Source organism: Acinonyx jubatus, chromosome E1, assembly GCF_027475565.1.
Source record: "Acinonyx jubatus isolate Ajub_Pintada_27869175 chromosome E1, VMU_Ajub_asm_v1.0, whole genome shotgun sequence".
Lineage (NCBI taxonomy): Eukaryota > Metazoa > Chordata > Mammalia > Carnivora > Felidae > Acinonyx > Acinonyx jubatus.
Window position 1 is genome coordinate 3,848,765 of NC_069397.1, and position 23,491 is coordinate 3,872,255.

A 23,491-nucleotide genomic window follows, 5' to 3' on the forward strand; every position below is an offset into this window, starting at 1 on the left:
TTCATGAATGAAGTGCGGGCGTCAGAGCCCTGCTAATTAGCTGTGCTAATCCTAGCAGCTGGGCAAGTGCGCTGAATGAAATCCCAGTAAAGGAAACTTGAATCCAGGTCGGCACAGCCATTTACAGAAAACTGTTCCTGCACCTGACGTTTACGTGTCTGCATTCCAAAGCCGGGGGCGCGGGGAGTGGGGAGGGGTGTGAGATTCCGTGTCGGTTCACAAAAGCCCGCTTGACGGGTGAAGGGCCTGATGCCACAGGGAAATGCTCACAGAGTCTGGGCCCAGCTCTCCTGGGTCACAGCTCTGGGTGGTGGATCCGGCGTCCCACTGCTCACATGCCACCTGCCAAGCAGTGACAGGAACTCCCTGCACCTTGGGCCATTTTATATTTCCCTGGAAGGGGCGCCTGGGTGGCTCAGTCGGTGAAGCGTCCGACTTCGGCTCAGGTCATGGTCTTGCAGTTGGTGAGTTCAAGTCCCGCGTCGGGCTCTGTGCTGACGGCTCGGAGCCTGGAGCCTGCTTCGGATTCTGTGTCTCCCTCTCTCTCTGTCCCTCCTCTGCTCGTGCGCTCTCTCTCTCAAAAACAAATAAGTGTTCAAAACAACAACAACAACATTTTATATTACCCTGAAAAAAAAAAAGGTGGTTTCTGCCTGTCTTGCTTCCCTCCAAGCGGGGGCCGGGGGTGGGGGGGTGGGGAGCACCAGACAACATGGCTCCTACCACAGTCACGGCCTTCCAGGGTTACAGGCTCGCGCAGGGCTGGGAAGCATCCTTCCAGCTGGTCTCCCAACCCCACTGCTCGCCAGGAGGGCCGCATGGGCAGGGGGCACTTACTAAATCACAGAGTGCTGTACTAGGTCGAGGCGGAAAACCAGGTAAGTACTCTGTAGCTCTGGAACACAAAGAGTCTTCTTACAGCGGTGTTTCCCAAACGTCAGCTTTTCAAGTACCACCTTTAGAATTCTTTGCCGTGTTCGTATTTCATCCACACCATACACGCTCAATGTTTTCCTTTGTATCAAGTCGCTATTATGCTTTTATAATAATATATTATTACATAAATATTACGCTTATTATGGTACATATTATGCTTATTTTTCTGCTTATACAGTTTAATTGAATAAGGAAACTTTATATTGCTGTGAAATCACAGGTTTCGAATGTTAGCCGTTTTTATTTCTGTCACACGTTGAACTATGCAACTATTAAGATGTAAAGTGTTTCTCCACATATTTTCTAAAACCACCTTGCCTAATAACACACTTTGGGAAATCCTCATCCTGAATACCCCACCAAAAATTCTGTCATCGAACTGTCCACGCATTTCATTAATACAAAACTAAATTCTATTATCAAAGTGCTAAATAAACGGTGTGGGAAGCTTCCGGTAGAGATCGCCTGGGGCACTGGCAATGCAAACTTCCTTCTGTGAAGGCTGCTTGGAAGAATTTCTTCAAGAAGAGGAGCTACAAACACCTGGAAGGCTCAAAATATCGAAACGCATTTTTTTAGCATAAGGGTGGTTAACCAGAATTTACTGACAACTGATTAAATAAAAACCACCGTTAATTCTTAGATTAGCTGCCTGTTGCTGTGCTAACAAATTATCACAAACTTAGGGGCTTAAAACGACATACATTCGAATTTCACGTCCATGTGAATTCCCAGTAAGTATGAAACTAAATTTGATTTTCTCCTGCAAAACTGTCTCATGCCAATTCGATTTCCAGTCCAGGTGGAAGGATCTTGAAGGACAGATGAAAATTCTTCCTCCCCAACAGTACACACCACGTTTTCCAGGAGTCAATAGACATCTATGCATGTTCTTGAATAAAGCGTGATCTAAGACCCAGAAAAGAAACCACTCCCACCACCGACTCATTCCTTTACAGGAGATCAGAAGTCCCAAGTCAGTTTCACTGGACCGAAGTTATTGTCCCTCCAGGGGCTGCAGGGAAGAATTCATTTCCTGGCCTTTTCCAGCTTTTAGAGCTACGTTTCCTGTATCCCTTGGCTTATACCCTCTTCCTCCGTCTTCAAAGCCAGCAGAATAACATCTTTTCAGTCACTACCTTACCGTCTTCTTTCTCATATCTCTCTCTGCCTCCCTTTTATAAAGGACACTTGTGATATTTAGGACCCAACCACATAATCCAGGATGATCTTCCTGCCTCAATACCCTTAATTCCTTAACAAATCGGCAAAGTCCCCCCTGCCATTCCAGGGATCAGGATGTGCATATTTTGGGGGGGGGGGGGTCACTCTCCAGCCTACCACATTACCTTCCTAGACTTTCAACGTGAAAATTCAGTTGAGGGGTTCTGAAGACCTTTGCGATGGCAATTCCCGCCTTTGTGTGTCCTTCAATGACATTAGTCATACTATTAGTCTAGCTCTTTGAAAGGACACACTGGTCTCATCAACCTCAGTATTGACACTATGAAGGCAGTTTGCCTCCTTTGTCACTTTGGTTTCTTTTAGAAAACAAGGAAGTGCTCAGAGATTAACAGAGAAGCATCAGAAGGATTGGGCCAAATTTGGGATATCTGAACATCAAAAAGAATGATGAGGACTGGCACATATTAGCAGAAACTGGTGTCTCGGCCTGCTTCTGGTGCCCTTTTTGCCATCAGAACTGTGCTTCCACGGTTCGTCTTCTTGCTGCTGACTTTAAGGCTTGGCCAATGCCAAAATCAGGTCTCAAAAACACCTACATTGATCGAGTCAATCTCGTTCATTTGCTTGTGTTAGTGCTCTTTTCAAAAGGCCCTGTCCTCTTGAGCATGAACTTTAAGGAGCTGCTTGGTAAGCCAGTGCCATGACTCCCCTTCTGGAACAGCGTCTGGGTAGTCGGACATGAGCCCTTTGTGGCCAGCTATCCGTACATCTCAGCTTGAACTAAAGGGCACTAAACTCTGTAGTTCCCTAAGTGATCTCATTGGCTCGGTTCCCCAGCCTACTCACCTGCCACCCCTACCTTCACCTGCTCCCACCCCCACATCCAGGGTGTGGTTGGGTTCTCCCCTCCTTCCCCCCCATACTGGGACTTTCACTTAACCCCTAATCCTTTTCCTCATTAGGCCTAGTCATCGGCCCACAAACAGGGAAGTTACTGGTGTTGGTCTGGCCCTTTTTAACTCTACGTGAGAAGATTAGAACCTGAATTCCTATACTGACGATAATTCAGCCCGTCGGCCTTGCGGGTTATGTTCTAAGTACAACGTATTTTGTTAAGAAGGTCTTGACAGTTGATTCCAAAATGGCCTGGCTGGCCTATTGTTTTTCTCATCTAATGAAAACCCAAAAGAATAATCCAGCAGGTCAGTAAATCAAATAGAGATATTTACAACAAAAGTGGTATCCTGCTCCGGGGTCCCCGACGCCTCGTTACGCACTCAGATCACAATAAAAATCCAGATGGGGCTGCCACCCTGTTCTCAATACCTACAGATATAATGGCCTTTCTGATTTGGACAAAGGAAAGAAAGGCTGATTGTAGTCTTGGCAGGGACAGAATTTTTTATCCTCAGAGAGTCTCTCCGTTCCTACAAAGGAAAATGGCTGACTCTGCCCTATTTCTGAGGAGTGAATGTGCACATTAGAAAACCACCAGCATAACAGCAATCTCTCTGGGAGGCCGCCACAGAGAAAACCCAGCTTATTTTGGAACTAAGTGGAAAAATGCCTCGTGTTTATCTATATACACACGTGTGTGTCCGGGTCCGGAATGGAGATGAGGAGTGGGAGGTATGGAGGAAGAAGGGAGGACGATGCGGGTAAAACGTGGGCTCAGAAGGAAGAGCCTCCGGCCGTGCCAAGGACGGTACCCGCGTGTCTGTGTGACTCCGAATGCACGTCTGTGCGCGTGCGCGATTTGCATCTACAGAGCGAGCACAGAGGAGACCGCACGAAAGGAGAGCACGGAGTCAGTTCTCTCAGGACGTTTGCTGGGGGCGCTGGCTCTCACGCTTTGCAGGACACTGAGATCATCTGGGGAGCCTTAAAGACGCTGGCCCTGGCCGCACCCCTGGAGATTCTTGTCGAACTGGTATGGAGTACTGTGGTGAGCCGAACAACGGCCTGGACGGCGTCTACTATTCCAGTCTCCGGAACCTATGAACATATTACCACGCACGGCCAAGGGGCATTCAGGTGGCTAATCAACTGCCCTTAAAGGGGGGAAATCATCCCAGATTACCTGGGTGGGCCACACGGAATCACAAAGGTCCTTAAAGGCAGGAGAAGGAGACAGAAGTTAGAGGTCAGAGTGATGTGATGTTAGACGGACTCGATCCGCTATTGTCGGCTTTGAAGACGGAGGAGGGGCCCGCGAGCCAAGGAATGGAGGAAGCCTCTAGAAGCCAGAAAAGGCAAAGAAATGAATGCATCCCTGGAGCCTCAGAAAGGAATGCAGCTCTGTGAACGCCTCGCCTTTTCAGCCCAGGGAGGTGCGGGCCAGACCTCTGACCTCCAGAACTGTTAAGATGGCAGGTGGGCGTTGTTTCTAAGCCACTAAGTTTATGGGAATTTGTTACGGCAACAAGAGAAAACGAACACTGGCGTGGCCTGGGCTTTGGGGGTTTGGGGGGCGGTTAACGGCTCCCCAGGTGATTCTAACAGGCAGCAAAGTTTAAGAACCACGGGACTGCAGGAAGACAAGGACAAGCCGGCAGGATCGCTTATGCCACAGAGATGCCTGGTGATCGCGCCTGGGAGGTGAGCAAGTTCCCCCCCGCCTCCACCAAGAAATCCACCACCAGTTCGCAGCCACCGGCCCAGAGATGACCACACGTGGCGGACGGAGCCACATCACAGCATGGGCGTGCTTCACCATTTTGGTGGCTAGAATCCTTCCTAGTCTGACCCACTGAACAGGCCCTGTTTCCTGTAGATAAAGAACAGTTATCCCTGCGAACAGATTTTCTCTAGAGCTTGTTTTCTTACCGACGCTCTTTCAGGGAAGGAACCGGCCGATGACTGAATTACATGCAAATATATAATCGAGCACATTCATGTTAGCGCCATCGGGATAAGGACTCAAATGTCCTCCGCTCTGCGTTTGAACTATTTTTTTTTCATTTTTTTTTTTAACGTTTGTGCGCTTATTTTCTCAGAGCGAGCGCAGGTGTGCATGCACGCGTGAGTGGGGGAGGGGCAGAGAGCGAGAGGGAGGGAGGGAATCCCAAGGAGGCTCCGCTCTGCTTTGTCAGCGCAGAGCCCGATGTGGGGCTCGAGTCCACGAACTGTGAGATCGTGACCCGAGCCGAGATCAAGAGTCAGACGTAACCAACTGAGCCACCAGGCGTTCCGCGTGTTTGAACTGTTTACAAACCACTACTGGGATTATAAATTTAGAGGATCTGTCCCTTTGCTTTAGCAACCTACTTATTTACGACAGATGATAGCCAGATGGACTTTATGATAAATGCAACAGCACTACGGGAAGAAATTAGCTCATTCTCAGTGGCCATGGAGAAAAGAGCTTGCTGCGTGGTTCTGACAGGCACAGCCCTGCCTTTGGGGCAAGGATTCGTCCGTTCCCAGGCTGCCGCGCTCGCAGGTGCGTGGGCAATTCCTTGAACCCCACGCCATCACCAGCCTCCATGACACCATCACCAAAGCTAAGGTCTTAGAACCTTCCACCTTTCTCTCCCTACGTCGTCTTCCTCAGAGAGGAAGGGCAGGGTAGTAGAAAAGGCAGTCACGAGCATCGGGTGGCCCGTGCTGGAACTTCGGTGCTGTCACTTCCAAGTGACGTGACGTTAGGAGGCCCGTCAGCCACTCCGAGCTCCGTCTCTAGCAAACGGGGTTAACGCTGCCTTTGCGATGCTGCGTACGGATTCAATGCAATGACAGTGATGAACAAGCTGCACACACAGGAGGGGCTCTTGCTAAATGCCGGCTGCACGGACACCCCACTGTTGCTATGCTTTCACACCTCACCTCCATGCAGAAGCTTCTGACATCCCTCCTCTGTAGCCCTGTGCTGTCACTGAGCCCCGGGAGCACACCTCCATGGGCCCACTTGACCTTTCCACTCAGATGGCTCACTGGCATCTCTACCTGGACACCTCCCGACTGCGCTCAGGGTCTCCACTCACAAACCAGTGGCCCTCCCGCCCCCGACCGTCCACCACAGTACAGGTGTCACCGGTCAGTCACCTGCATCCGCCCTCCTCCCCACCCTCCCCACCTCCACCGAGGCTCTCCATCAGGCCCCGCCCCTCACGCCACACGCCCGCCCCCAGCACAGGAGCCTGGCAGGTGGGCCCCCCCCGACAAAGCTCGGTTTCTCCCCGGCCATCCTGCGGTGTGGGAACCAGTCTGGCTCCACCAGATCTGTCACCTCGAGTCCAGAACGGAGATCTTCAAGGGCTTCTCTGCCCTGCAGCCTGGTAGTGCTGATGAGGGAGGGGCCAGCTCCACCGGGGATGTGGACCACACGGGGTCCCCGCGGCCCAGTGAGCCTCACATCACGCCCAGCGCTCTGAGCCATTTATCACGTCACCACATAAAGGACACGCTCCTGGAAGCCTTGCATGGCTCAGAATATGACGAATTTTTTTTTTTTTTTTAGTTTTTGAGAGAGAGAGACAGAGCATGAGCGGGGGAGGGGCAGAGAGAGAGAGAGAGAGAGAGAGACAGACAGACAGACAGACTCTGAAGCAGGCTCCAGGCTCCAAGCTGTCAGCACAGAGCCCAACGCGGGGCTTAAACCCACGAACCACGAGATCATGACCTGAGCCGAAGTTGGACGCTCAACCAACTGAGCCACCCAGGCACCCCCAAGAATACGACGGATTTTTTAAAGCAGTGACAAGGGACTGGCAATTTCTTATCAAATTTCTTTGCGTGGTTTAGTTAACCACTATCTGAATCTACCACAAACCACCCTCAATGGCGTCCAACTGTAATAACCTGTCAACATTAAACTACTTTACGTGTTTTGTAGTACCAAAATCATTTAACGAACATTAGAGCCTTGAGTATTTATACTAAACGGCAAACACGGTTGACCCCAGACATGTTCTTACCATTTTGTTCATCTAGTTCATTCCCAATCTCCTTTCCCATCTGTTTCTGGCGACTTATGATGGAGGACAGGGCATCGAGGCCTGCATCCTGTTCTGAAAGAAAAAGCAAAACAGGCCACTAAAAACCAAAGGAAAACAATTTGAAGTCCATACCTAGGCATGTAGTGCAATTCAATATACGGTAAAAGCAATATAAGGAAAAGAAACAAAAAAACAGTTAATATTATTAAGAGAAAATAAAGAAAACAAACTATTAAATACTTATTTCACACCTTAAGCTAAAATGATTTCTTTTTTTATTTTAATTCTTTTTAAGTTTATTTATTTTTGAGAGAGAGAGAGAGAGAGAGAGAGAGAGAGTGAGTAGGGGAGGGCAGAGAGAGAGAGGGAGGCACAGAATCCGAAGCAGGCTCCAGGCTCCGAGCTGTCAGCACAGAGCCCGACGTGGGGCTCGAACCCACAAACCACGAGATCATGACCTGAGCCGAAGTCGGACACTCAACTGACTGAGCCACCCAGGCGCCCCTAAAGCGATTTCCAGATAAATTAAATTTTAAGATTGCAAATGAAATAACAGAAGTTTTGACTACATCAACATTTAAACTTTCTGATGCTTAATACACAAAGAGCATTTACAGCTTAGTTAAGACAATTTTCCAATTTTCTAAATGGGCAAAGGATACAGACATGAATTTCACAAAAGAATAAAAACGGAAAAATAAATAAAAGCTTTGACATCACTACTTTTTAAAAAAAATTCAATAAAAGTAACAACGATGAGTTTTTGTTTTTGTTTTTGTTTTTTTTTTTTTTTTTTGGATTATCGGATATGCAAGGATTTAAAGGCATGCCGATGCCCAGGGTTCACCAGTGTGTGACGGAGAAGCTCCTATGTACTATCACGGGAGTACAGGTGACATACCTTTCTGGAGAGCAGATTGGGCCTGTCTTTTCATCGATCAATTCCATGTGTAGGAATGTGAGAAAACATTCAGCTAGTATGCAGTGAAGTACGTACAAGGATATTCCTGGACACGTTTCCTGTGCTGGTTATCAGTTTTATTGCCTCTGAACCCCAACCTCACCCTTTTTGACTGTGCAGCGAAAATACACCTGGGTCCTTTAAGTAGCTTTTCCTTTGCCAGCTTTGTCAATAGACAGGACTGCGGAGATACTGCGGGAGGACAACGTTCGGCTTCCTGGCTCCAGCCCACTCTGTGCCACGAGCCCGTGCACAGCAACACCAAGAGACCAGCAACTTCTTACGACACACCCCCACCTTGGGCCGTTTTGTAACAGAATACCTCCGGCTCAACACTGCCATGAGGACAGTATTCCCTGGCACCCCAGAGGGCAGATTTCCGGCAAGTTCCCCCAGCTCAGCACCGCAGCGACCCCCACACCTCAGTCCCAGGGGTGTGGGGTGCTTCCTAGGACACTCGATTTCAGTCTGAGAGTTTGTGATTGCACCTTACGCCTGCTGTTTCTGTCTCCTTGCTACTTGCTACCAATCCCTCATTACCCTGATCCCCTTTGGTTAATAAAATATTCAACTTTCCCTGTTCAAATTTCTTTTTCCTGATTGGATCCAGACTGATACGTTTCTAATAGCGAAACCCTGGAAACTACTGAATGCCCAGACATGGGGATTTGTTTAAAAACATACAGTATATTCATAAGGAAAACACTAATAGCTACTAAAAATGATATAATACAGGAATATTTTGATGTTAAAAGAAGTTCATGATATGTCAGTAAGTAAAAAAGAAAAAGCAGGATGCTAAACGATATAGAGTAAAACAGCAAAATATATAGCAAAACGATGCAGAGCAAAATAGTAAAAAAATAGTTTGTGTTAAATGTAAAGATGTATTACTTTTCTAGATTCTGAAATTTTAAAGATAAAAGAATTCGAGTCACTCTAGATATTGTCTTTAAAATGTGATGTTGTTTCTTTGTTTTCTTTTGTTTTGTTTTTTAACTAGGCAATTTCAGCCATCTCTTTGAGCTTTTTTACCTTGCTTTCGGGTGCCTTGGGAAGAACATTCTGGGGCTGAGCCTCATGGCTTTCTACCCTAGCAATATGCCAGATGAGGGCAACGTGCCATGTGCGGCCTGACTTGCTGATGGGGATTTTTCAACGACTGCTTCACAGAGAAGCGTGATCTACAAAAGCAGGAATCACGAAGGTCTTTTCTCACCCAAGATCACATTGACATTTACTTATTTTTTTTCCTAGTCTTTTCAGGGAATTAAGCCATGACACTTAACTTGTTAATTCATCTGGAATTTATTTGAACTAATGGTGTGAGGTAAGGACCCCTTAGTAACATTTTTTGACACTATGTATGTTTTTAACTACACAAATGACCTGCCATCTCCAGGGATTGTTCCAAGGGACCATTTTATAGCAAAAATCACTTTACGATGAGGTCCTTTTGGTCTTAAGTAACAACCTTTTGGATGGCCTCCAAGTTAAATCTATCATCGGCCTAGCGCCACTATAGGATGACCGATGTTATGGTAAGATTCCAAATGCATCCCAAGAATAGTCTATATGAAGGACCAAGGGTCAAGTGTCAGCCTGGATTAAAAGGGAAAACAATTAAAGAGAGGAAAGGAGATTCCTCCACGGTTCCAATTAGGAAAAGAATCATTAAAGTCCTGAAGTCTCTTTATCTAGTAGAGACACGGATTGTGAATGAAAAAACCTATCCCTCCCTCTTTTCTTTCAACCTTCACCCACTGTCTGACTTAACTGCAGAAAGGTTATCTCGCTAACGCAAAACAGAACGAGGGTTAAAAATTCTGCGCCACCCGGATCATTTGTGCAAGAACTTAGCACACTATGTTCCTCACTATGTTCGAGTGCTGTCCATACTCCCAAGACACAGAAGGTCCAGGTAATGGAGACGGTTGTGTATGTGTCACTGACCATCCTGATGACCCGAGCATCTCCGGGCTTACCACAGCATTTCTAAGGGGATGTGGCACAGTTACCCGAGAGACAATGAGCCAAGATAAAATGCTGCTGCTCATTTTATACAATCAAGACCCACGCAATGATGCAGAGGCGTGCAAACCTACGCTAACATCACGTTCATAGCTCATTACCGTAATCTGCCCCCCATCACATAGCCCAAGTCACCCTGATACCATGATCATTTGCAACATGCCACACTCTCCCAATCATCTGTCAGCATTACAATGGTGTGAATTTTTAAAAATGTAGGAGCACCGGGCTACATATGATAACGGCCCCCTGAAGATGTCTTCATCCCAATCCCTGGAACCTGAAAATACGTGACCTTACATGGCTAAAGTAACTCTGCAGATGTGAATAAGGCTAAGGAATTTGAGATGGGAGAATGTTCTGGATTATCCAGGTGGGCTCAATGTAATCGTGAGTCCTTAAAAACAGAGAATCTTTCCCAGCTGCGCTCAGAGGGAGCTGTGAAGAAGGGTCGGAGGGTTGCAAAGTGTAGGCTTTGAACACCAAGGAAGGGGACTGTCAGCCAAGGGACATGGGTGGCCTCTAGAAGCCAGAAAAGGTGAGGGAATGAATTCTTCCCTGGAGCCCCCAGAAAGGAAGCAGCCCAGCCAATGCCTTCATCTTGCCCAGTAAGATCTGTTCTGAACTCCTGACCTTTAGAACCATAAACTGACAAATTGGTACACCGAGTCACGAAGTCTGTGCAAATTTATTGCAGTGGCAACAGAAAACTAATACACTCATTGTTTTGAAAATCCCTCTGGAATAATTAGGTGTTTGGATGCTTCCTATCTTTAGACATTCTGAAAAACCATCCTCTAACGGAACATCTTGTAATTGTGGGAGGACTATCTGGTGGCTGTAGGTCGGAGAGGGACAATCAGCATGATGAATTCTTGCCAAAAATAACAAACCCGATTCTGATCAAGCCCGCTGAACCTAACTACCAATTTACAGAAAATATGTGGGGCAGAGGAGGACGTTAAACAATATATGGGGTTACAAATAGCAGGTCTAGATACTGGGAAAGTCCAAGGCGAATGACCCTACTTCTCCAGCAAAGAAATTGCACAGGGAGGAAGAGAGAGCTGGCAAAAGTACCTATCTATTAAAGAAACTTAACAGACACATCAATTAGTTGCAATGTCCATACATATATTCAGATCCTGAATCGAACGATCTAAAAAACAAAACAAAACAAAAAAAACCACACCCACACACAAAACCATCATGGGACAATCCGGGAGGTCTGAACATTGGATATCTGGTTATATTAAGGAATTACAATTAACTTATTAAGGGTGATAGCAGCATTGCAGTTACATTCTTAAAAAACCGGTCCTTATCTTCTGCAAGCATACTTTAGGGATATGTTCCAGAATATCCATGGTTGAAATGATACGATGCCTAGGATTTGCTTCAAAAATAATTCAGGTGATGGGGTGCCTTGTGCTCTGTCTCTCTCTCTCAAAAATGACTAAACATTCAAAAAAACATAAAATGTAAAGAATTAAAAGAAAAATCCAGGTGACGGGCAGGAGAGGGAGGAGGGTAGACATATAGATGAAACGAGATTGGTTATGCGTTGTTAACTACTGAAGCAATTGATGGGCAGAATGGGATCATTGTCTTACTCTCTCTACTTACATAGTTGTGCAATCGTCCACGGCAAAAAGTTACCGATACTTTAACAAGTAAATAAAACAGAGGGATATTCCTAGGAGCTGCAATCTCAGGCCCCCCACCCGAGTGCGTGACAAGGGCCCAAGGGCTGGGGCTATGTCTTCTTTATCCTGTACTTTTGCCCCAGTTCTGAGCCCAACTGGTGGCACAGAGCATACTTAATAAATATGCTTAAAGCAAGGAACGACACAGAGGGCCCACTAGGCTTGCGCAAGGAGGCGCTAGTCTCTACTAGACATGCGCAAAGGCTTGCGGGCAATACGAGGTAGTCCTCTTGAGTTTAGGTAGTAGGAAAGGTAGCTGATGTTGGGTTGTCCAGGGTCCAGAGAGAGGCACTGGGGATTCCCACATTTGATGCAAGGAGGTACTGTCCCTGGATAAGGGGGAGTAAGGGACAGACGGGGATAGTGGATATGCTGCAGAAAGTTAATTACTACATTGGGAAAACTCCCAGAGCAAGTCCTAAGAGTAGATGTTTGTTTGTTTGTTTTCAGTTTATTTACTTATTTATTTATTTTTAATGTTTATTTATTTTTGAAAGAGAGAGAGAGCATGTGAGCAGGGGAGGGGCAGAGAAGAGGGGAGACACAGAATCTGAAGCAGGCTCCAGGCTCCCAGCTGTCAGCACAGAGCCTGACGTGGGGCTTGAACCCACGAACTGTGAGATCGTGACCTCAGCCGAAGTTGGACGCTCAACCGACTGAGCCACCCGGGGGCCGCTATTTATTTTGAGAGAGAGAGCAAGTAGGGTAGCGGCAGAGAGAGAGAGAGAGAGAGAGAGAGAGAGAGAGAGGGAGAGAGAATGAATCCCAAGCAGGCTCCGCACTGTCAGTGCAGAGCCCGACGCAGGGCTGGAACTCAGGAACCGTGAGATCACGACCTGGGCCTAGGTCAAGAGTCAGATGCTCAACCGACTGAGCCACCAAGGCGCCCCAAAGAGTAGATATTTTTAGTTTTGTTGAAGCTGTGGTTGCAAGGGTTCAAAGATCAGCTACCAAGGTTTGCCAGTCCGGCTAGCCACGTTCCCCACTGCTATTTCACATGACGATACCAAGAGACCTAAGAACACAGACGTCCAGAAGGAGTGCACAACTCTCCTGCTAGAATCTAGAAAGAACATCTACAGAACAAAGGTAAGAAGAGACGGGATTAAGAAACCCGCACAACGAGAGCCCCTGAGTAAAGTAGAATGAGGCTTCATACCTCCTCAAGGTCTGCCATATGACTCAGAGACAAGGGTCTCAGCTAGCCGAGAGGTCGCCTTCCTTTGTTTCATCTCACGGGTTTTCGAGGTGATTTGGTTATTGTCAGCCCCTCACCCATCTTCTGCCTAACATCTATTTGTGCCTTAAATTACTGCTTATGCAGCACAGAAGCCAAGCCTGGCTAACCGGTTGTAATGAGGCCTCGGATCTAGGTTAGGAAAGGAAAGCATTCATTGCTTGAGTCTCAGTTCTACCGATAAACTGTTATTGTGGGATGCGTTTCAAAGTGTTTCTAAGGGTCGACAAAAGTACAGAAAGGCTAACGGATTCCGTGGGCGGAAGGAAGTTAGAAATGACCCTTCATGGTCCCTTATTTCTATCTGGTGCAGGACCTGGCAAGGAAGCAAAACCATGGCAACCTCAGCGCATCCCCAAGATTCTTCGGGCAGAGAAAAGGCGAAGCAGGGTTTTATGTAAAGATTGCTTTCAGTCTTTGTGCTTCTCCTTGTAAAACCGCTTGCTAGGAAAGCAAAGAGGAAGACAGCATTTCCCAAACCCCAAGGTAAGGGTAGGAGATGTCTCCTCGACTCTTTCTGCCCGACCTGTCCCTACCCCTCCAACATACCCCAAAGGCCAGCGGGCTTCCAAAGGGCGGGCATCTCCGTAAGGGTGTTCTCCGCTTCGGGGACCAACACAAAAACCTGCAGGTAGCATCCTCTCCCGCCCGACCTCCCACCATCTCTACACATGGCACCTTCCCAGTGACAGGGGACACTTCTCCTGGCTGGAAGCAGCTTTCCTCGGCAAAGAAGCAACAATGCCGGAAAACCCATTCCTGTTGGCTTGCAAGACACCCCTTTCAGGGACCGTCAATCCCGAAGGATAAAGCACTACGAATGAATGGCCCTGCTGCGCGCAAGGCCACACCGCCCTGCACCGTTCATTTTGCTTCCAAACATGATAGTGGGTGAAGTACAGGGAATTAAAGGCATCGGGGAGGCTCAGAGTTCCTTTTGCTAGATAAACTCACTGTGGAAAGGGAGTTCAAGACGGAAGGAGACTTCTGCTTCTGGCCAAGAGGGGCTGACAGGGACCTGATTTACTTCTGGCCTGAAACAACTGGGGGGAAAAAAAAAGAAAACAAAAAAAAAAAACAAACAAACACCAAACCACAGGCAAAATACACAAAACAACAGTTTCAGGAGAGACACGGCCATCAGGGAATGAAGGACAGTGATCCCTGAGGGACGAAGCAAATGAGAGGAGGTCTAGGACTGCCCCAGACATCGCCCGGCGTGGGGAGGAGGGCATCCAGATGGAACCCGGTGGCATCTCTCCGCGGAGAAGCATCCAACTAGGTCAAGGTGGTAAGAGCACCTCAAGGCTTCAGCTGAGCAGTAACCAGGACATGCGCGTGAGGAGACTATCCAAGGCTGGGGAAAGAACCGCCTGAAAGGGCGAGAGGGGATGATCCTCTGAGCTCACACTGGGTTGGAACGCAGTCCCTATTCCCACCGACCAGGTGGCCTCATGATTTACGGGGCATCGGGGGACTCAGAGTGCTTTCAGCTCTGTAGTCGGCTAGACCGCCTCTACACTGGAGTCCGCAAACATCTTCTATAAAGGGCCAGAGAGTCAATATTTGGGGCTCTGTGGTTTATATGGTCTCCAGTGCAGCTATTCAACTCTGCCCCTGTAGCAGGAAAGCATCCATAGATGATACATAAATAAATGAACATGGTTGTGCTCCTATAAAACTTTATTTACGGACATGGCATTACCTTTGAATTTTATATGATTTTGACGAGTCATGAAAGCGTCTTCTTTCGACTATGGACAGTGGAAAAACCATTTTTAGCTTGCAGAGCACACAAAATCAGATGGTGGGTGAGATGTGGTTCACACGTCATGGTTTGCTGACCCCTCCTCTAAAATAAACACTGTCCTGGTCCACCTTACAAAACAATACCCAAATAACTGAACTGCATCCTAGGAAAAAAACAAAACAAACAAAAAACCTCAAGAATATTCCTAGAAATACAAAAATACTTAGTACCAAATACAGAAAAATTCACACCTAGCTTCCAAACAAATGTTTCCCCCCTAAGATTAGAAACAAGCCCAAGGAAATCTGTTCTCACCATTTCTAGTTGACATTGTACCAGGGGCTGTAGCAAGTGCAATGAGACAAGAAAAAGAAATAAAAGGTGTCCAGACTGAAATGAAAAAGTAAAACCACAAAAATTAAAAGAAAAGGGGGTGCCTGGGTGGCTTAGTCCATTAAGCATCTAACTTTGGCTCAAGTCATGATCTCAGGTTCATGAGTTCAAGCCCTGGGCTAGGCTCTGTGCTGACAGCTCAGAGCCTGGAGCCTGCTTCAGATCTGTGTCTCCCTCTCTCTCCGCCCCTCCCCTGCTTACGCTCTGTCTCTTCCTCTTTCAAAAATACATAAACATTAAAAAAAATTTTTTTAAGAAAGATTACTGGAAAAACCCCAAAATACATGGAGATTAAATAAATGCTTCTGAATAACACATGATCAAAAAGAAATCTCAAGGGAACTTTAAGCATATTTTGAACTAAATAAAAATGAAAACACAACTTATATATTAAAGGGATATGTCAAAAGCAGTGCATAGAGTGAAATTTATAGCACTGAATGCATATGTTAGAAAAAAGATATATATATATCTAAGATCAACAGTCTAAGTTTCCACACCTCAGAAAACTAGAAAAAGAAGAACAAATTAAATCCCAAGTAGGCAGAAGAAAAGAAACAATAAAGGAAGAGAAAGCAATGAAATTTAAATAGGAAGTAACAGAAAAACCACTGAAACCAAAGCTGGTTTGCTGAAAGATCAATAAAATCAATAAGCCTGTAACTAAAAGAGAACACAAATGACTAATACCAGAAATGAAAAAAAGCAGACATCACTACAGTTCTCATGCACATTAAAAGGATAATAAAGGAATATTATGAACAACTCTATGCCCACAAACTGGATAACCTAGACAAAATGGCCCAATTCCTTGCCAGACACAGCTGACAAAATTCACACAAGAAGGAACAGAGGCTCTGAATGGGCCTATATCTATTAAAGAAACTGAATTAACAATAACCTCCCCAAACAGAAAACGCTAGGCCCGATGGGTTTACTGGTGAATTCTACTAAACATTTAAGGAAGAAATTATACCAATTCTCTACAATCTCTTTCAGGGGACAGAAGCAGAGAGAATACTTCCTAACTCATTTTCTGAGGCCACCATTTGTCCTAGACAAAGACATTACAAGAAAAGAAAAACACAGACCAGTATCACTCATGTGCACAGATATAAAAATCCTCAAAAAAATCTTAGCAAATCAAATCCAAGAATGTATAATACACCACAATCAGTGAGATTTATCCTAGGTATGCATGCCTGGTTCAACATTTAAAAATCAATTAATGTGGGGTGCCTGGGCGGCTAAGTCAGTTGAGCATCCGACTTCAGCTTAGGTCATGATCTCATGGTTTATGAGTTCGAGCCCCCACGGCAGGCTCTGTGCTGACAGCTCAGAGCCTAGAGCTGCTTCGGATTCTGTGTCTCCCTCTTTCTCTGCCCCAACCCCTCACCTCTCTCTCTCTCAAAAAAAATAAATAAACATTAAAAAAATTTAAAAATCAATTAATGTAATCCATTATATCCACAGGCTAAAAAAGAAAAATCACATGATCATGTCACTAGATGCAGAAACAGTACTTCACAAAATCCAACATTCACTAATGATAAAAAACTCTCAGTAAACCAGGAATAGAGGAGAATTTCCTCAACTTGATATAGAATACCTACAAAATCCCCAGCGCTAACGTCACACTTGATGGCATGAAACCTGAAGCTTTCCCACTAATATCAGGTACAAGGCAAGGATGTCCGCAACCCCCCCTCCCCCGGCAACCACTCCTTTTCAACACTATGCTATAAGTTCTAGCTAATGCATCAGATGAGACAAGACAACACATGAAAATATGTACAGGTTGGAAAGAAAGAAATAAAACTTTGTTTGCAGATGGTATGATCATGCATGCAGAAGATCCAAAAGAACTGACAAAAATCTCTTGGAACTAATAAGCAACTATGGCAAGGTTGCAGGATACAAGGTTAATATACGAAAGCCATTTACTTTACTATAAACCAGCAACAAAGAGGTGGAATTTGAAATTAAAAACACAATACCATTTACGTTAGCATCCCTCAAAATCAATGTAGCTTAATTGTAACAAACGCACCACTCTGGGGGGGGGGGGTGCTGATGTGGGGGAAGACTGCATGGCTGGGGGGCAGGGGTTACATGGAAACTCTCTGTACCTTCATCTCATTTCTGTTATGTCCCTGAAACTGCTCTAAAAAAACCAAAGTCTTTGAAAAGAAAGAAGTCAAATTTCTTGATTCAGACATGACCATTAGTATAGAAAATCCCACACGCTCTACGAGAGAGCTTTTTAACAAATTAGTGAGTTGGGCAAAGTTGACTGATCCAAGATCGATATAGGTAATCGGTTGTACTTTTATACACTAGCAACAATCAGAAATAGAAATGTTAAAATACCATTAATAAGAGAATAGAAAACATGAAATACTTGGGGAGAAATGTGATAAAAGATGTGCAGGACGTGCACAGTGTCATATGTGTGTCAAAATTTGCTGAATCATACATTTTCAATAGGTGTTATCTGGGACAGGTCACGTATACCTTGATAAAACTGTTCTTAAAAGGAATTAGAAAGAATAGCATATCTGAATACAGAAAAACCATGTACAAAAACAGGAACATGGAAAAGGTCTACTGCACACATTAAATAAGAGAGTAAGAGCTATGGCATTACCCCATCATGATCTCACTTACATAAAAATATGTGTGTGCTTATACCAAGTAAGCCTGAGGAAATATATGCTCATCTGTTTACAGTTTTGAGATTGGAGAAGCAATAAAGAAAGCTTTCCATTTTATACATCCCAGGCTTGTTTGAAATTTCTACAACGATCATGCATTACTTCTGAAATTAAAAAAAAAAAAAAAATAGAAGAACGTAAAAAAATAATTAGGCTTAAAAGCCACTGGGTGAGATGAACTTGAAGACAAGAAGCCAGATGGACTCATTTTGTGTAAGAAAAAGATGGGAAGGGCGCCTGGGCGGCTCGGTCGGTTGAGCATCCGACTCTTGACTTCAGCTCAAGTCATGATCCCAGGATCATGGGGTCCAGTCCTGCATAGGCTCTGCACCTGAGATTCTCTCTCTCTGTCTCAAATTGAAAGAAAGAAAGAGAAAGAAAGAAAGAGAAAGAAAGAAAGAAAGAAAGAAAGAAAGAAAGAAAGAAAGAAAGAAAGAAAGAAAGAGGGAGGGAGGGAGGGAGGGAGGGAGGGAGGGAGGGAGGGAGGAAGGAAAGGGAAGACAGGAAGAGAAAAGAAAAGAAAAGCAAAAAGAAGATGGGAGTGTTGTGTTTGGAGAACAAGTCCCATCACAGAGTAAAGGGAGGTGGGCACATGTCTCTGATTCACCCGGTTTTACCAGATTCAGAGCTCCGTGCACATTCTCTCCCAGTAGAGAATCATTATTTCCCTGGGCTACCTTGATGGATGACACCATCTGTCTGTTCCTTGGGTGTCCTGAGGCACAAAATTGCCAAGAGCTTTAAAAGACCAGCATTGATTCCCCTGTGATCGTCAATGGCTGTAAGGAACATTCAAGGCAGGGGTAAAATTCTGACCAGGTTTCCGAGCCCACGCTCTTGGGGTGCCCAGTACCTTGGATAATTTTCTGCTGCTGTTGCCGGATTTCATCAAAACCCAGGCCTCTGGTCTCCTCTGGCTCCTCGAAGAGCCAAGGGTTGGGTACTCCTCGCTTAGCCCCTCCAGTCATCAGGCTGGACCTAGGAACAAGACCAAATGCGTTACATAACAAAAAACACAGCTTTGCTGCAGATTACTCCCACAAGCGCAGATGTGAGCCTCACGTGCTTTGAAAATGCAATTCGGCCACAATTTACTGCATCCTTAGTTCAATGCCAGCAACTGTGTTCAGTGCTGGACGAGGTCTGAGGATGAATTAAGGCACAGGCCTGGTCCCCCGGAGAATTAGAGCCCGTTAAGGAGACCAAAGCAGCACATAATACCCCTACCAATCTTCCAACACACGTTTGAGTCAATAATCGTAAACGAGGGTCTTAAATTTCCAAAACACAAGGCCACATAGAAGTGGCCTTTTGATTAGGACAAAGTTTGTCTCCCAGGCTACACGACACCAAAGGCACAGATGCTATTTCTCAAGAAGGTGCAAATGTTGCCACCACCACAGATGATGGCATTAAAACAGGGCCACAGGATTCTTATTCAAGGGTATGTGGTTGCTCACAGATAGAAACACACAGAGGGTTTCAAATCCAAGCTTACGAATGTATGATAGCACTCACAACAGAACCAAATCCTGAATTATCGATCTTAATCTTTACTCACCCTAGAAAGCCCAAGCATCCCTGCCAAACCAGACATATCGGTCACCCTGCCATCCGGACACAGGGAACCCGCATTCTCAGCCTCGGTCCCCATGTTTGTAGGATTTTCATCCCAAGGATCGCCTTCCCTGTCCCCACATTCTGTCCAAGCCATGAGGACGGTGCTGTTCGTGGAACCACCTGTGACCATTTCAACCCAGACGTGAACAGTCATTCATCTGGGAGTTGGGTTCCTGGGATTTATGAAACTGATGGTCACGACGACGGTGATATAACTGAACTAGCAGTCGCGATGGTGGTTAACGGGCAGCAAGGACCTGCCACGTGCGATCATAACCCCGGACGACGCGCGTGCGGCCACTGGCTTCTCCGTCACTTCTCACGTTTCTCCTCTTGTCTGGAAATTACTGCTACCCCATAACCTTTGATGTGGGTGAGCCTCCTGCCTACTAGGTACAAGGCAGGAACCGGAAGTCACACCCTTGACCGGACAGCAGGCTGCTCTCCAGCACAGAGCGAGTACCAGATAATTAGATCTCGGCTTCACCACATACCAGCAGATACAGACAGCAATTTCCACCTCAGAGGCCTGCTGGGGAGTATATAAAACAATCCGTTTGGGGCGCCTGGGTGGCTCAGTTGGTTAAGCGTCCGATTTCGGCTCAGCTCATGATCTCACAGTTCGTGGGTTCAAGGCCTGCGTCGGGCTCTGTGCTGACAGCTCGGAACCCAGAGCCTGCTTCCGATTCTGTGTCTCCTTCTCTCTCTCTCTGCCTCTCCCCTGCTCGTGCTCTTTCTCTGTCTCTCCTCTCAAAAATAAATAAACATTAAAAAAAATTTTAAAAATCCACTTACCAAACACTTATTCTGTACTCAACTATGGCATAGGCATTGTTCTTGCTCATGGGAATGAAGGAAAAATAGAATATAGGAAAAACAGACCAAAATCTCTGCTCTTACAAAGCAGAAATTCTTGTTATGGGTGCAGCTTCCATTCTGGTGGGGGGGGGGGGTTGGGGGTAGACCAAGTGTGAAATGTGCGGAAAGTGTATAACGCTGTTCTTGGAAGATAACAGTCACTCAACACGTGGTAACAAGTGTCATGTTACCACTCAATGAGCTGCATACACAGGGCACACGGAAGGATGATTTCTGAACAAATGAGTGGACCCCCAAAAGCCTACCTGTCCTTCAGTTTTAGTTGAGCACTCTGAAACCTAGAGAAGATGATGGTATGTTATGGGAAACAAACCGAGGCAAAACTAGAAGTTTTGATTCCTTGCACTAAGTTTTAATCTTTTTTTAAATGTTTATTTATATTGGAGACAGAGGTGAGTGGGGGAGGGGCAGAGAGAGAGAGGGAGACATAGGATCTGAAGGAGGCTCCAGGCTCTGAGCTGTCAGCACAGAGCCCGATGCAGGGCTCAAACTCACGGACCATGAGATCATGACCTGAGCCGAGATCAAGAGTTGGACACTTAACCAACTGTGCCACCTGGGCACCCAAGAAGAGATTTTTTTTCTTTTTTTTTTTTTTAATGTATATTTATTGTTTTGAGGGGGGGTGTGGAGAGTGGACGAGGGTCAAAGAGAAAGAAGGAGATGCAGAATGAGAAACAGGCTTCAGACTCCAAGCTGTCCAGCATAGAGCCCAACACGGGGCTTGAACCCACGAACCGTGAGATCATGACCTGAGCCAAAGTCGTGAAATCATGACCTGAGCCGAAGTTGAATGCTTAACCGACTGAGCCATCCACACACTGTCTCCCCCCTTCCCCCACCACTGGCCTTGGACTAACATCTTAAACACAGAGCTGGCCTCTCTGCTCAAGGGCACAAACATGCCGAGCCCAAGGACAGCTTGCTTCCACCTTCTCAAAGAGCAGGTGTGTCCCCTTAAAGCCTTACTTTGTTTACCTGGTTGGCCCCAAGTATCTAAGACGTCAAGATTCTGGATTTATTCCCTGGAGTAAACATTCATCTCGCCTAACTGGAGATGGCGTAACGAAAGCAATGGAGAAGGAAAGGAAGAGTGAGTTTACAAAGCACACTCCCCAATTCGTGCACCAGCACCAGCTCTGGATCACAACTGGATTCATGCGGGATGTCGTGTGCGGATCCCTGGGGAAAAGCAAGTACTGACGACCAGGACAACGGGCCAGACACACACACAGTGACCTCACAGTGCATCTATCACCAGCTACAAGCATCCACTCACTCAGATCAGTACACTGCACCTGCCTTGATAGGAGAACATGGCTCCTCCGAAGTTAAAGCTGGAATGTCCCACTGGTGGCCCGTGCCACACCGAGAGCACATTTTTACAAATTATCAAAGGAGAGGGGCACCTGGGTGGCTCGGTCGGTTAAGTGCCCGACTTCGGCTCAGGTCATGATCTCACAGTTCATGGGTTCGAGCCCCGCGTCAGGCTCTGTGCTGACAGCTCGGAGCCTGGAGCCGGCTTCCGATTCTGTGTCTCCCTCTCTCTCTCTCTGCCCCTTCTCTGCTCTCTCTCTCAAAAATAAATATAAAAAAAATTTTATAAATAAATAGATAGATAGATAGATAGATAGATAAATAAAACCTGTCTAAAGTCTGGTCACTGCTTCTGCCCCGTATCCCTCCCTGTCTCCTGCTTCTGCTCCCACCCTCCACCATCCTCCACATAAAATGCAGTGTCTTCACTATAACCTACAAGCCACACTAGTCTCCTTGCTGCTTCTAGAACACAATGAACACATTCCCTTCTCAGGCCCTTGGCACCTGCTGTCCTCCAGATCGAGACGTGGCCTTGGCCCCTCACTTCATTTGACTCTGCTGAAATGCTACCTCCTCAGAGAGTCTCCCCTGACTACTGCATCTAAAATAGTACCCTTCCCTGTAAGTCCTTAGCCCACCTCCTCATTTTACCTGATTTTTCTCTATAGCACTTAGACACCTATCTATCAGATACGATATAGGGGGTTATTTTCTGCCCTCCCACACTGGACTATAAGCTCCCCCGGGGAGGGACTAGCTTGCTTGTCACACTGTCCTCAGTGTTCTGGCCTAATGGGCAGTGACTTAAAAAACGAAGTTGAGGGAACTAACTTATTCAGCCAAAACCATCCCTGAATGCAGGAGATCAGTAAGCATAGCCCGGAAATGGTAACATTGCACACTGGTGCTGTCCTCTGCGATTTCAGGGGCATTTTACATCCACGGTCCCCTTCCAGTCACACGCACGCCTGGGTATACGTCAGCGCAGGTGTTGCTGACAGGAAGACCAAGGAAAAGAGATGTCCAGTGACTTTCTGGAGGGCGCGCGTAGTGGCAGAGCTAAAGGTGCGACCCATCACTTCGTGCTCTGAGCCCCGGGGCTGTCCTCTGCACTGTCGCGGGGAAGGCTTCCTGAGGGTAGGAGAAGGCCTTGCAGAGTGGGTGAGGGTCCGCGATACGGGGAGGGAGGGATGGAAGGCACCGGAAGAGAGACTGAACACGCCGATGGGATGTGAGCCGCCCGTGTGCAGGGGGCGGGAGGGGAGAGGGTGGAATCTGGAAGGCCGCGTCTCGCAGAACTCCTTCCAGGGCAGGCAGCCGTGATGCATCTGCCTCTGTCCTCACTCCTTTCATCCCCACCCCTGCAGGATCCTGTCATTTTCGGGCTGCACTAACTGTCCCCGTCCTGGAAATCCACCGGTCCACAGCCAAGTTTCCTTAAAAAATCAACTGAACTTGGTGGCCCGACCACCACTGCAGTCCGACTGCTGCTCCCGCCCTACAAAACTCTCCTCACCCGTGACCCTGCTGCCCAAACGTGCCCCGCCGCCACTCTGCCCCGTGCTGGGCCTCCTTTGTCACCGGCGACCCTCCCTTGGCCTCCTCCAGGCCACTCTCTCCCACTGGCAGCTGCCTCTCCGTAACCTGCAGGTGCCTCTTCCTCTACCTGCCCCTCACACACTAGTGCTCGTCAGCCACTCTGTCTGGTCCTTCTCCCCCTGCTGCGTGGTCTCTCTCCGGGCCATGACGTCTGTCCCTGGGGCTGTGGGCTGTAAGAACAGGAAGTAACAGGTGCTCCCGCACTCGGCACGCCCCGGTATGA

At 46.8% G+C, this 23,491-nt stretch overlaps 1 protein-coding gene across 3 annotated transcripts in view; it reads right to left on the reverse strand.

The window, feature by feature from the left end:
* Positions 1-23,491, reverse strand: part of STX8 (syntaxin 8) — a 247,744-nt gene that overhangs the window by 178,017 nt on the left and 46,236 nt on the right. For all 3 annotated transcript variants that reach the window (XM_027047742.2, XM_027047743.2, XM_053211779.1), the window contains exons 5-6: positions 18,704-18,828; positions 7,038-7,130 (exon numbers count right to left, since the gene is read on the reverse strand). In XM_027047742.2, the coding sequence (XP_026903543.1) occupies positions 7,038-7,130; positions 18,704-18,828 (218 nt within the window). The remainder of the gene's footprint in view (positions 1-7,037; positions 7,131-18,703; positions 18,829-23,491) is intronic.